The sequence below is a fragment of the Coregonus clupeaformis genome, chromosome 15 (genome assembly GCF_020615455.1).
Source record: "Coregonus clupeaformis isolate EN_2021a chromosome 15, ASM2061545v1, whole genome shotgun sequence".
NCBI classification, from domain to species: Eukaryota; Metazoa; Chordata; class Actinopteri; order Salmoniformes; family Salmonidae; genus Coregonus; species Coregonus clupeaformis.
This window is the reverse complement of record NC_059206.1, coordinates 48,614,974-48,628,107: the sequence shown is the minus strand read 5'-3', so window position 1 is coordinate 48,628,107 and position 13,134 is coordinate 48,614,974. Positions and strand designations below refer to the sequence as shown.

The 13,134-nt window shown below is 43.5% G+C and overlaps 1 protein-coding gene across 1 annotated transcript; it reads right to left on the bottom strand.

The window, feature by feature from the left end:
* Nucleotides 1-3,100: 3,100 nt before the first annotated feature.
* On the bottom strand, nucleotides 3,101-8,294 carry LOC121582818 (fructose-1,6-bisphosphatase 1). The gene is made up of 7 exons (XM_041898935.1): nucleotides 8,018-8,294; nucleotides 6,961-7,123; nucleotides 6,759-6,851; nucleotides 6,370-6,510; nucleotides 4,544-4,681; nucleotides 4,141-4,260; nucleotides 3,101-3,917 (listed from the first exon to the last, which is right to left on the bottom strand). The coding sequence occupies exons 1-7, from the start codon at nucleotides 8,185-8,187 to the stop codon at nucleotides 3,729-3,731; spliced, it is 1,014 nt and encodes a 337-aa protein (XP_041754869.1). The 5' UTR covers nucleotides 8,188-8,294; the 3' UTR covers nucleotides 3,101-3,728.
* Nucleotides 8,295-13,134: the final 4,840 nt, after the last annotated feature.

Sequence of the window (13,134 nt, the reverse complement as noted above, 5' to 3'; positions counted from 1 at the left end):
GATACAGGTGTCCTTCCTAAATCAGTTGCCGGAGAGGAAGGAAACCACTCAGGGATTTCAACATGAGGCCAATGCTGACTTTAAAACAGCTACAGAGTTTAATGGCTGTGATAAGAGAAAGCTGAGGATGGATCAACAACATTGTAGTTACTCCACAATACTAACCTAACTGACAGAGTGAAAATAAGGAAGCATGTACAGAATAAAAATATTCTAAAACATGCATCCTCTTTGCAATAAGGCAATAAAGTAAAACTGCTAAAAAATTGGCAACGAAATGAACTTAATGTCCTTATTACAAAGCGTTATCTTTGGGGCAAATCCAACACAACACATTACTGAGCACCACTCTTTATATTTTCAAGTATGGTGGAGGCTGCATCATGTTGTGGGTATGCTTGTCATCGACAAGGACTAGGGAGTTTTTTTTAGGATAAAAAGAAACTCAATAGAGCTAAGCACAGGCAACATCCTAGAGGAAAAACCTTGTTCAGTCTGGGAGACAAATTCACCTTTCAGCAGGACAATAACCTAAAACACAAGGCCAAATATACACTGGAGTTGCTTACCAAGATGACACTGAATATTCCTGAGTGGCCTAGTTACAGTTTTGACTTAAATTTGCTTGAAAATCTATGGCAAGACTTTAAAATGTTTGTCTAGCAATGATCAACAACCAACTTGACAGAGCTTGAAGAATAAAAAAAAGAATAATGTGCAAATATTGTAAAATCCAGGTGTGCAAAGTTCTTAGAGACTTACCCAGAAAGACTCACAGCTGTAAGGTGATTCTAACATGTATTGACTCAGAGGGTTGAATACTTATCTAATCAATTTATATTAGTGTTTTGTTTTTCATATATATATATATATTTTTTAACACCTAGTAATTACTTATGCCGATATTACATGTACTCTGTGGTGTACTATTATGTTTATTTCCCACTTGGAAGGTGCTTTCAGAAGCTGACAACTAGATCGTCAGGATGTGTAACGTACTTTGTAAGTACACTATAATTACAAGTAAGTACCCTTCTAGATACACTTCATTTTACCTAGCTAAATCCTGTGTAACACATAGGCTGCGTTTACACAGGCATCCCAATTCTGATCTTTTTTTCACTAATTGGTATTTTGACAGATCAGCACTCAAAAAGATCTGATGTGATTGGTCAAGAGACCAATTAGTGGAAAAAATATCAGAATTGGGCTGCCTGTGTAAATGCAGCCTTAACAATTTTATTATACTTATGCAGATAATACATCATGTGGTGTACTAGTGTGTTTATTCTCCCAATTGCATCTCGCTTCCAGAAGCTTTAAATTGAGGGCCAGGTTGTCAGGATGCGTAATGTACTCTATAACACATTTATTACAAGTAAGTACTCATTAAGATACACTTCATTTTAACTAGCTAAATCCTGTGTAACAACTAGTAATTACATTGTACTAATGCAGATATTACATGTACTCTGACATACTAGTGTGTTTATTTATTTTTTAAAGTGTCTTATTCCTCATCTGAGATGACACATAGTAGATCTGTTGTCGTAGGCTCAACCAAGTTAACCCAGATGGTACGCTTTATTTTGGGGGCAAGTGCTAGCAAAAACATTGACTGGAGATATATTTTGAACAGTGCACATTCATGGGTAAGTAATTTGAGCCTATTGAGCATAGGCTATAATCTCTCAGACACCCAGCGCATCAACAAGGGATCCCAACCTTTGTCACAGTTGTTAATGAATCGGATGCAGCTGAGAAGAAGCCAAACACTAATTTGGTGAATTTAGTGAAACCCTGCCCATTTGTAACAAGCATGGTAACAAGCATTCATTGTTACACTTTTGTAATTACAGACTGCAATTACTACCAGTTAGATGTTGTTATTACACTGTAACTATGAGTTGTTCCAGTTAACTACAATACTTGTTATTACACTGTAATAAGGACCCCTTAAAAGGAAGTGTTACCAAGTATTGACTGATCTTAAAGGATTAAAGAGATTCTCCAGTACTTTTTTATACTGTTTAGCTAGTAGTTCTGAAAGTAGCACTCAAGAGCCAAAATTGGTCCCAGAAAATGGCGTACTACGTCACATATGTGCAGATATGTGCACCACGTCATTACTCTCTCGCTCTCGCTCTCCTGTGTGTGCATCTTGCTAGCTGTCACTCAAATGGCGAGGGGCTGAAGCTCATTGGCTAGAACTCTAATTGCTAGGCGGCTGGCCCACATGGGGGAAAATGTAGGGGATATGGTGCAGCACTGCTTCCAGAAAAACAGTCGCTTTCAAACTAGGGATTTCGTGGCTAATTGAGGTAAGACAGTAATTCTGATCATAGATTATGCATGTATGAACTGCACATTGACACATCAAGCCCAAAGCGGGAGGCTTAATGGCAGTGTAGAACCTATATTTCTTAATGCCAGAAACACATACAATATAATAGTAATTTAGAGCACCCTAAGAAAACATTCCCAAATTACAAACTCTTAAATCAATTGTTATAATATTATAATGCTGTTCTAAAAGTTGGGTTTGAGGTTTTCTCCAAATCAGCTCTAACTTCAGAAACAGTCCCAAAACGCCCCACAGTCAGTCACACGATGAATGAAAAACTTTGTAAAAAGTGGGATACATTTGTAAGAATGAGCGGGCAAATTGGGCGTCTACTTGTCAATCTGCGGGGCACATTTCGATCCCCGGGACCACCCATACACAAAAATGACTGTAAGTCGCTTTGGATAAAAGCGTCTGCTAAATGGCATATTATATTTATTATTATTATACATTTCAACCCTGAGAACTTCCACGGCTATCAACAATGTAAGGAGGGCTTCAGCAAGAAATTGATTCTCAAAGTGGATGCTGTCCCTACCATCAATGTGGCTTCTAAGCATCTCAAACAGCCAGCAGAGACCGTGAGAATGGAAGTGAACCCGGTAAGTGAAAGCTATATTGCATTTAGCTCACGTCTTCCATCTAAATAACACCAATAAAAGTTTATCATTGTTTGACACACTGTATTGAGCTAGGCCACTGAAGGAGTAATACCTCCCCCTGCTGGTGAGTCAGCAACACAATATGGACAACAAGTTGAGGGATTTGTACAAAAGGTTTTATTCAAAACATCCTTCAGATCAATCAGTGCAAATGACACAACAACCCTCCATTACGAGGGGGAGGCTGAGGTTATATTTGGTCCATGAGGGGGTTGGTCCCTAAGCTTAGTGATCCAAACTAATCTTGGTTCACAGTAAGACACTTGGGATGCATCGTAATAATTTATATAGGCTTCCTCCCCTCTCTCACCCATCTCTGATCTTGTCAGATAAGAGTATAAGGAGAAGAAAAGAGAAGCAAAAGCCACTTCAGACTACTGAGATGCACCCTAGGGTCTCTGACTGACTCCCCCTAAACTCTTTCCCCCTCCAGTGTCTTTGGACCCAGACCTGGTTGGTCAGATGGTCAGGTCTGTGGAAATAAAATACTACTCTGCTTGTTCACAAGGATCATCCAGAGGACAGCACTGCACTGATTATCTGATCAACAAATCACCTCAACTTCTAAACAACTGGGTATGATATATATATTCTATGATATATATATATATCCACAGCTCCATCCATATGATGCAAAGATTACTAGCTTAGGGTCAGGGTCAAAGGTCGACCCTCGTGGACAAGCAGGTCATGATGGATCCAGAGAAGGCTCCAGCGCTGTCTCACATGCGTGTCTTCTTGTAGATGGCGATGTACTCCTGGACGTCTTCAGGGGAGCCCAGGACTACAGGCACCCGCTGGTGGATGTTGTCTGGCTGGATGTCCAGCACGTTCATCTCCCCTGTGGTGGCCATGCCTCCAGCCTGCTCGATGATGAACGACATAGGGTTGCACTCGTACAGCAGCCTTAGCTACACAGGGTGGGGTGGAAGAGAGACGATGGTTAGTCACTTCAATATACTGAGAAAAGTTCTCGTTCATCCTACACTTGAATAAACTTGTCTTATTGATCATTATATTGACCATATCTTGGGCACAGCCAGCCCTCTTCTGGTCACTTGTATGTAACATTTGAGTTTTATTTTTATTACTAGATATTCATTTATATGAACTGAAGAGCTCTGCCTGACTCACCTTTCCCTTGGGGCTCTTGACATTGGCAGGGTATAAGAAGATGCCTCCATACACCAGAGTCCTGTGCACATCAGCCACCATTGAACCAACATAACGCCCACCATAGGGGGCACTGCCATCCTGGAAACACAAAGCAATATAAAGTTAGTAATAATTAAATAACTGAAGTCATCACTTCAGTTTTGGTCCCAGACATTCTGTTATTTAATATTTTCGTCATTTAGCCGATGCTCTTTTTTAGTGCAACTTACAATAGGTGCATTTAAAAGTAGGTAAGACAACCACATATCAGGCATATTTCAGTAGTTTTGGTCACTTAATAGTACCCAAAGAGTGAATGGTTCAGAATTACAGTGTAAAACGTATGCCCTCTGCCCTTTCAGGTTTATAGTTAGTGAATTACCTCTGGGTATTTCTTCTTCTTCAGGTACTCTGTGACGTCTGGGTAGAAGTGCTGAGCATAACCTTCGTTTAGACTGTAGATCTTTCCTCTCTTCTTGATCTTCACATCCTTGTCTGTCAGGATGAACTCCCCGATGGACTAAACAGACAGAACAAGGACATGACTGAGCAACTTCATGGACTTCATTGGATTTAGATATCATTTGTGTTTTCATGTACATTTATTCATCTTTTATTGCTGTTTTACTGTAGTGTGTTGCTATTTTAAATGCACTTTTTTAAGTTTACCCAAAATCCAGAAACTCCCAAGTGATTCCATACATTGAAACTCATTCAGTGGAGTTTGCCCTCTCCCCCTCTCTGGAGTGCAGAACTGAGACAGCTGCAATAACGGGTCACGTGACTCGTGACGTTGGTGGATGCAGGACTCACTCTGCTCCGTTGTCAGTGAATGCATGATTCACAAATCCGCGAACTATGGACAAATTCCTTATTTTATTGAAAGCATACGTCCAAATGAGCTAATTTTGTCAAAAGTATTATCAGTTGAGTCAGGAAATGTGTACTTTCCAACCTAAAATATTTGCGATTATTTTATATCATTATTTATGTAGCCGACTGCCACAGCAGCGGAAATGGGTAACACAGCACCCCCCCTCGCAGATTCAAGTTTTTGGTGGGGTAGCAGTATTGAGGATACAAAAAAAACAACCAAGAACATGTCTGACGACGAAAGAGTCACGAGTGAAGAGGAGGAGCAGCCTACAGGAGGGGCGTCGATGTTGTCAAACCTTATTTATTTGAGCCAGAGTAGCCTATTCTGACAAAGAACTTCGGATGGCAGCCACCGTTTTAGAAACTGAGGCCGCAGCGGCAGCTGGACCAGAGCCCCAACCCATCCCCAGGATCAACACAGATTGGTGGTGTAGTTGTGGCAATTGCGCTCCAATGCCGACAAATTAGGAATGTTCGTGCTGCAGAGAATTCAAACACGTGACTACAATTCTTACAGACATGGAGGAACTTATTGATTATGAGGAGCAGCTAATTTGCTTTTGGGACCACAGGGATTTTGCTGCCCACAAAAACTCTGGTGTCCTGGAAACATTTTCCGTATTCCAAAAAGGAATTGGAGATGCACCCCTGTTCAAGCTGGACCAAATGAACAGTTATCTAATGAGTAAGTAGCTAAACTTTACCTTATTGAATGATCACTTATCATAAACCTCTATGAACAGTATCCTTCGGTTTTCTGTCCTCATCATTTCAGATTTCATATCTTGTTCATATGCATCGTGACTGAAGTGCCAGCTCCTTCTCCCACCAAATAAAACTGATATCAAGCTCCATATAAGGGCATATCGTGAGCAGGGTTTCCCCCACGAGGGCGCACCTGTGCAGTTGTTACCCATCTCCGCTGCTCTGGCAGTCGGCTACATAAAGTAATGATATAAAATAATCGCAAATGTTTTAGGTGGATAAGTACACATTTCCTGACTCAACACGGATAGTACTTTCGACAAAAATAGCTAATTCGACAGTAGGCTTTCAATAAGACAATGAATTTGTCCACAGTTCGCGGATTTGTGAATCATGACTTCACTGACAATGGAGCAGAGTAAGGCCTGCAGAGTAAGGCCTGCATCCAGCAATGTCACATGACCCTTTTTTTTTTTTTTTTTTACAGCTGTCTCAGTTCTGCAATACAGGGAGAGTGAGGGGGAGAGGGCAAACTCCACTGAACTAGTTTCAATGTATGGAATAATTTGGGATTTTCTGGATTTTGGGTTAACTTCTCCTTTAAGTTTGATTTGATTTGGAACTTACAGGGTCCAGCATGAAGCAGTTGACCCCTTGCCCTGTGGAGAGCACCATCATGGTGGCACTGCCGTAGAGGGCGTAACCGGCGGCAACAATGTGACGTCCAGACTGCAGTGCGTCCTTCTCATTGGGCTCATCGTCTGTCGTCTGGGAGACAAACATGAGGATAGTTGTTACCAAAAATAACAGAAGAACAGTGAAACAGCCTAACTACAGTAGAAACTGGCACTATGGTGTGACTGAGACAAACAATGTGTCTGAGAATGAAACAGAATGTTACAGAATGTTACAGAATGTCTGAGGCTGAAACAGAATGTCTGAGACAGAATATCGAATGTATGTTTGGGGCATAGAGGAATCATAGAGAAAACACCAGAAACAAAACAAACACCAACCTTTCTGTAGATGGCAAAAATTGTTCCAATTGATACAAGACAGTCAATGTTTGACGAGCCATCAAGTGGGTCGAAGCACACAATATATTTTCCCTGTGAAATAAATAAAAAGGACATTGTCACATTGATGTCACAAGACATATCCCAACTTCAATCTGGGCCACACACACACACATGCACTACTCTGTCCTCCCACACGCACCTGTTTCTCTGGTTCCACGATGAGTGCCCTCTCGTCCTCCTCTGACACCAGGACACAGGAGGTGAAGGAGGACTTAATCATGTTGATGACCAGGTCGTTGGACAGAACATCTAGCTTCTTCACCTGGTCACCTGTCACGTTGGTGCTCCCAGCAATGCCATAGCTGGAGGGAGGAAGAGAGGCAGAGAAGGAGAGAGGGCAGGGAGAGAAGGACAGGTGAGGGAGAGAAGGAGAGAGGGGGAGGGAGGGAGAGAAGGACAGGTGAGGGAGAGAAGGAGAGAGGGGGAGGGCAGGGAGAGAGGGACAGACATGTGAGAGCAGTAATATCGCTAGGCCTATCTCTGTCATACAATTGGGGGGAAGTGGCCACTGCTTTGTGTCAGTGGGAATGCAGTCTCTGATAGAACACACAGGGCACAGAGAAATGCCTGATAAACAGGTAATAGGCCTACTTCCTCCTAATGTCTCACGAGGAAATACATGCATGATTTGTGAGTAGCCTACTGTATTCCAATAGCCTTGGCTTGCATGTGGTCCTCTGTTGCTCAATTGGTAGAGCATGGCGCTTGTAATGCCAGGGTAGTGATCCCCGGGACCACCCATACGTAAAAATGTATGCACACATGACTGTAAGTCGCTTTGGATAAAAGCGTCTGCTAAATGGCATTTATATTATTATTTCATATTAAAAGAACAACATCCAAAGATGCATAAACGTGTGGACATTGACCTGAGTCGAGGTTGACAACGGTATTATGGCCAACAGATTAGATGGACAGTCAGGCACAATGTAAATATTTGATTTGAGTCTCCCCGCCCCGGTGCATAGTTGGTTGGTAGTAACTCACAATTTCTGCAAAATCACTGTTGATCAGTTATGAAATACTTCAAATTCATTGTTATTCGTCACATGATTCGTAAACAACAGGTGTGGACTAACAGTGAAATTATTACTTACTTATCGTCCTCCTCCGCTCAGTTGATAAATATTACATATAGACTAATGCGACGAACACTATCACTGACAGTATCACTTGTTGCATGCAGCAACACTTACAGGTTGGCAATCCCAGCTTTCCTGACAGCGGTGGAGATGGCTTTTACGGCTGTGCAGATGGAGTTGAGGAGCGTTGTCAGTTCTCCCGTTCCCTTCGCCTTCCTTCCCTCCTCCAGCACGAATCTCGTGAGGGTAACGACATTAGTGTCGAATGCGCTCCGGTCGGACATGGTGACTTAGAAGGCTGTACAGGTTCTCGAGCAGGTGAGTTGCGCGACGTGGTCCTGCTGCTTGAGAGGAGACCAGGACAGGTGAGTTCCTCAATGTGTCACCCTAAAGTTAAAATATAACTAAAGAGCCGAGAGAGGGAGAGGCGGGGGAGTGCAGTTGTTTGAACCAATCACAGTTGGCCTTTCAAAGGGAGGGGCATGGTTGAGAACACATCTAGCTGAGCAGTTAAGTGAGGGCGAGGTTCACAGATAATAAACAGGTTCTCACAAATGTTCGAGTGATGTTGGCCAGGTTCCAACAAGTTACTTTACCCCCTTTCCCCTCACTCGCACCCGTTTAGGTGATTTCACATATCTGAAAGGACTGGTAAGTGGTGCTGGCTGAAATGGAACCCGACTGTAGGCCCTAAACTTGTTTTGAAGAGCACTGTCCCCAAAACGTCTGCTCTCAGCATGATATGTTGGCCATCTATTGGGTGCATTATCAATAAATATATTACATGGAGAATGCAGATAGTGTGCAGTTACATCACTATTCATTTTGAATGAGAGAACTACATTTAGTGTAAACCATGAATTATAATAGTGTGTGAATGTGTACTAGTCTGTAGGCCTGGCCTACAATGCAATGGAAGGCTACCAGTGGACTGTTGAAGTAACTAGAATACTTGTAGGGCATTTGGAGTGAAACCAGGATGACGAGTTATGAGAGAAACTATTCTACAGCTGGTTTTAGATATTCAGAGTTTGGTGGCTGGTGGTCTCTTATATGTCCTTTAGTGTTGGGAAATCAGTCTGACAAGGAATGAAAGATACCAGAGACTCCAGAGAGAAACCTGTTGCTAAATCATGTAGTCCAAGAATGAAAAGGTGATAGCATCTCCCATAAAAACCACTACAACACGTTTTTTCAATGCATGGTAGGCTACACTTATTTATTTAAAAAATAATTCAATTTGTAAAATCTGTCTTCAAATTACATAGCGGTCAGCACATTGGTTTAATAACCTAGATGATCATGAACACTGATAAATTCATTTCCTTTTAACTCTTTTTTTGAGCTTCTGGCTATCAGCCCTTTAATGTAAGCATGCTTTCTGTACATGCTCCTGAGAATAGCTGAGTCTAAAGTGCAGTTCATAGGTCAATCCATTGTGTTCTGTTTGTTGCTCTACTTTAAAGATGGCTTTTCTTGTGTGTCCGAAATGGCACCCTAATAACTACGTAATGCATTACTTTTGACCAAATCCCTATGGGCCTGGTCAAAGTAGTGCACAATATAGGGAATAGGATGCCATTTCATGCAAACCTTGTGTGCAAAAACAATGACGAAAGCTAATGATGAACAAAGTCAGATAAGATGAGTTCATTGCGCCAGGGTTACGTTATGTTATTACGCAAGTTTGGACAAAATGTCTGAGAGGGGGGTTTCACAACAAGATGCTGATTTAAACTTTGAACTTTGAAATGGAGCCACATGTGACCGCTGAGAGACAATTGTTTACAAGGATCAAAGACCAGATTCTAGGGGCATATCTGAACTGTTTTCAAACTTGCTTTGTGTTGCTAATTCAGTTTGTTGATAGAGCCTTCAAAAGGAAGAGTGGCAGGTAGCCTAGTGGTTAAGAGTGTTGGGCCAGTAACTGAAAGGTTGCTGGTTCAATTCCCCTAGGTGAAAAAGCTGTTAATGTGCCCTTGAGCAAGGCACTTAACCATAGTTGCTCTGGATAATATTTAAGAAATATGTTCTTATGTGGTTTTGAGTCTTATCTAAAAGGATTATAGACTACAGCAAGAGCAAGATTATAAGAGCAGGGAAATGATGGGATGATATATATTGTTTAATGATATAAAGTTCATCTATTATTTTCAACACTTTACTGAATAGTTCCTGAGTGGTTTTTCAAGGTCAGAATGTTGGGCACCTACTTGTTATGTTGGGCATGTACTGACCAAACAAAATGTTATGAAATGTTTTTTTCTTCTCAATGACATTTATTTCTAAATAAAAATGTTTAAGGCAGGGAGGTATTAGGCAGGGATTAGTGTGGTGTGTGAAGAATCCAGCACTTTAACTTGTATGCGTTATAAATCACATTATTGTGGGAGCACCTCCTCTAAGAGTATGAATTAGGCTGTTTGAGAAAGTTTGAATCCTGAGCAACCTGCACATTGTTTGAAGTACAATAAACAAACATAGCTACTGTAGTACGTCAAAGCTGTGTGCCGGAAAACTTTGGTAGAGCATGGGTGGAGTAGGCATTGTGTTGCTCTTGTGAATTTCCTTTCTTTTTCGGCTTCAGACCAATGCCTACTTCTCATGTAGTTTTTCGTTTTCAATATTCTAGTGAGTCTGTCGAGAAAATTCTAATTAAAGGTACACCAAATTTAAAGGGGTGGCTTTAGATAAATGTACTGAAAACCCTATTGAATGAAAACTTCACGAGAAAATCTGTTGGCCAGCAAGTGGGAGGGTTGTCAGCGGTTTAATTACATTTATTCAGTGCATGCAATGGAACCATGCCTGCAAAACGCGTTACGCACCTACATAAGGTAAGTCTGAATACGAACTACTGAGAAGTGTGTAGTAAAGATGTACATTTCCTAAGTCTGAATTGGGCCCAAAGAGTTTAACCTAATTACAGTGAGGAAGTATAGGCCTATACCACCATCTTTGGTTAAGGCAAGGGGGTTTTGCTGACCATATGACCTGACCAAGGAAAACTCTGGGCCCTATTATAAATGTGGTGAATTGAATTATTTAGGTAGTGATTATAATTTATTCTTTAGGTAATTTATAAAAAATTCAAAAGGCACTTGCACATCTGAGCTATATTTGTTGCCGGTGCATGGTAACAGTTGAATAAGACGAGAAAAAAGAAGAAACCTGCACACTGCTCTTGATAGTATCACTGCTCTTGATAGTATCACTGCTCTTGATAGTATCACTGCTCTTGATAGTATCACTGCTCTTGATAGAATCACTGCTCTTTATTAAGCTTTACGTATGGGCCTCAAGCCCTTCATCAGAGCTTTTGTGAGTGTTCACAATTTGCACCCCTATGTAGACATTGCTCCACCTACATCCGTTCAATGCATCGAATGGGGTTGGAGTCGTGGCATTAATTCATGTTCACATTTACAACATAACATGCATGGGCATTTCATCATTAAGACCTTTTGGGAATAATGTCTGGAGGGTGAAAATCCAAAAACATTCTCTTTTACTCAGAGTATTATTTACAGTTGAAGTCGGAAGTTTACATACACTTCGGTTGGAGTCATTAAAACTCGTTTTTCAACCACTCCACTGTCACGCCCTGACATAGAGTTGGCTAGTTGGTGAGTCAGAGTGTGAATATTCTATGTGTGGGAATTTCTATGTGGACATTCTATGTCATTGTATTTCTATGTTTGGCTGGGTGTGATTCCCAATCAGAGGCAGCTGTCACACGTTGTCTCTGATTGGGGAGCATACTTAGGTAGCCATGTTGTCTACCTTAGTTGTGGGATCTTGTTTGTGTTCTGGTTTGGCTTGTTGTGAGTATAGCCCATAGGACTGCATGTTACGTTGCTTTTGTTGTTTTGTCAAGTGTTTATCTTCATTAATAAATATGTACGCATACCACGCTGCACCTTGGTCTGACCTGTCTCTCAACGATCGTGACAGAAGATCCCACCAAACAAGGACCAAGCAGCGTGCCCAGGAGCAGCAGACACCCTGGACACAGGTGGGAAAGACATTTTGGACTTGGGAGGAGATATTGGCTGGTAGAGGACCCTGGGCGAAGGAGGAAGCCTGGGCAGGAGAGGAGAAACGGCGACTCAAAAGGACTCGGTCACGAAGAAAGCCCGAGAAGCAGCCCCAATAAAACATTTTGGGGGGGGGCACACGGGGTGGACAACGAGGCAGCAGGAGGCCGTGAAAGGGCTGACTATAGAGGAGGAGGCCGCTATTTTAGAGGTCCTCCAAGACCTGCGGATCGACAGTTTAAGAGAGGAGGCCACCACATTACGGGGGCTGATAGGGAGAATAGAGCAGGAGAGCTCCCTTAAAGAGGAGGCGCTGCAGGAGGCCCGTAGGGAGAAGGAAATAGTGGAGGCACGGAGAGAGGAGTTGGTCAGGCAACAAAAGGAGCATGTGTTCATTGAGGAACCTAGGTATGCGGAGATACGCACTGTGTCACCAGTGCGCATTCACAGCCCAGTGCGTCCTGTGCCAGCGCCCCGCACGTGCCGTATGAAAGTGGGCATCCAGCCAGGACGGGTTGTGCCAGCTCTAAGCTCCAGACCTCCAGTGCGCCTCCACAGCCCGGTACGCCCCGTACCTGCTCCCCGCACCAAACCAGTGGTGCGCGTATCCAGTCCAGTACGGCCCGTGCCAGCTCCTCGCACCAAACCAGTGGTGCCTGTCGCCAGCCCGGTACGCCCCGTACCTGCTCCCCGCACCAAACCAGTGGTGCGCGTATCCAGTCCAGTACGGCCCGTACCAGCTCCTCGCACCAAACCAGTGGTGCGTGTCGCCAGCCCGGTACGCCCCGTACCTGCTCCCCGCACCAAACCAGTGGTGCCTGTCGCCAGCCCGGTACGCCCTGTACCTGCTCCTCGCACCAGACCAGTGGAGCGTGTTCCCAGTCCAGCTCCGGTCAGCGGCTCCACTCCGGAGCCAGAGCAGTCCGCTCCACCCGGGTCCAGTTCAGCTCCGGTCAGCGGCTCCACTCCGGAGCCAGGGCAGTCCGCTCCACCGGGATCCAGTTCAGCTCCGGTCAGCGGCTCCACTCCGGAGCCAGAGCAGTCTGCTCCACCGGTGCCCAGTCCAGCTCCGGTCAGCGGCTCCACTCCGGAGCCAGAGCAGTCCGCTCCACCGGGGTCCAGTTCAGCTCCGGTCAGCAGCTCCACTCCAGGCCCAGATGTCAGCCCCTCTCCAGGGTCGGGGCCTCCCACACC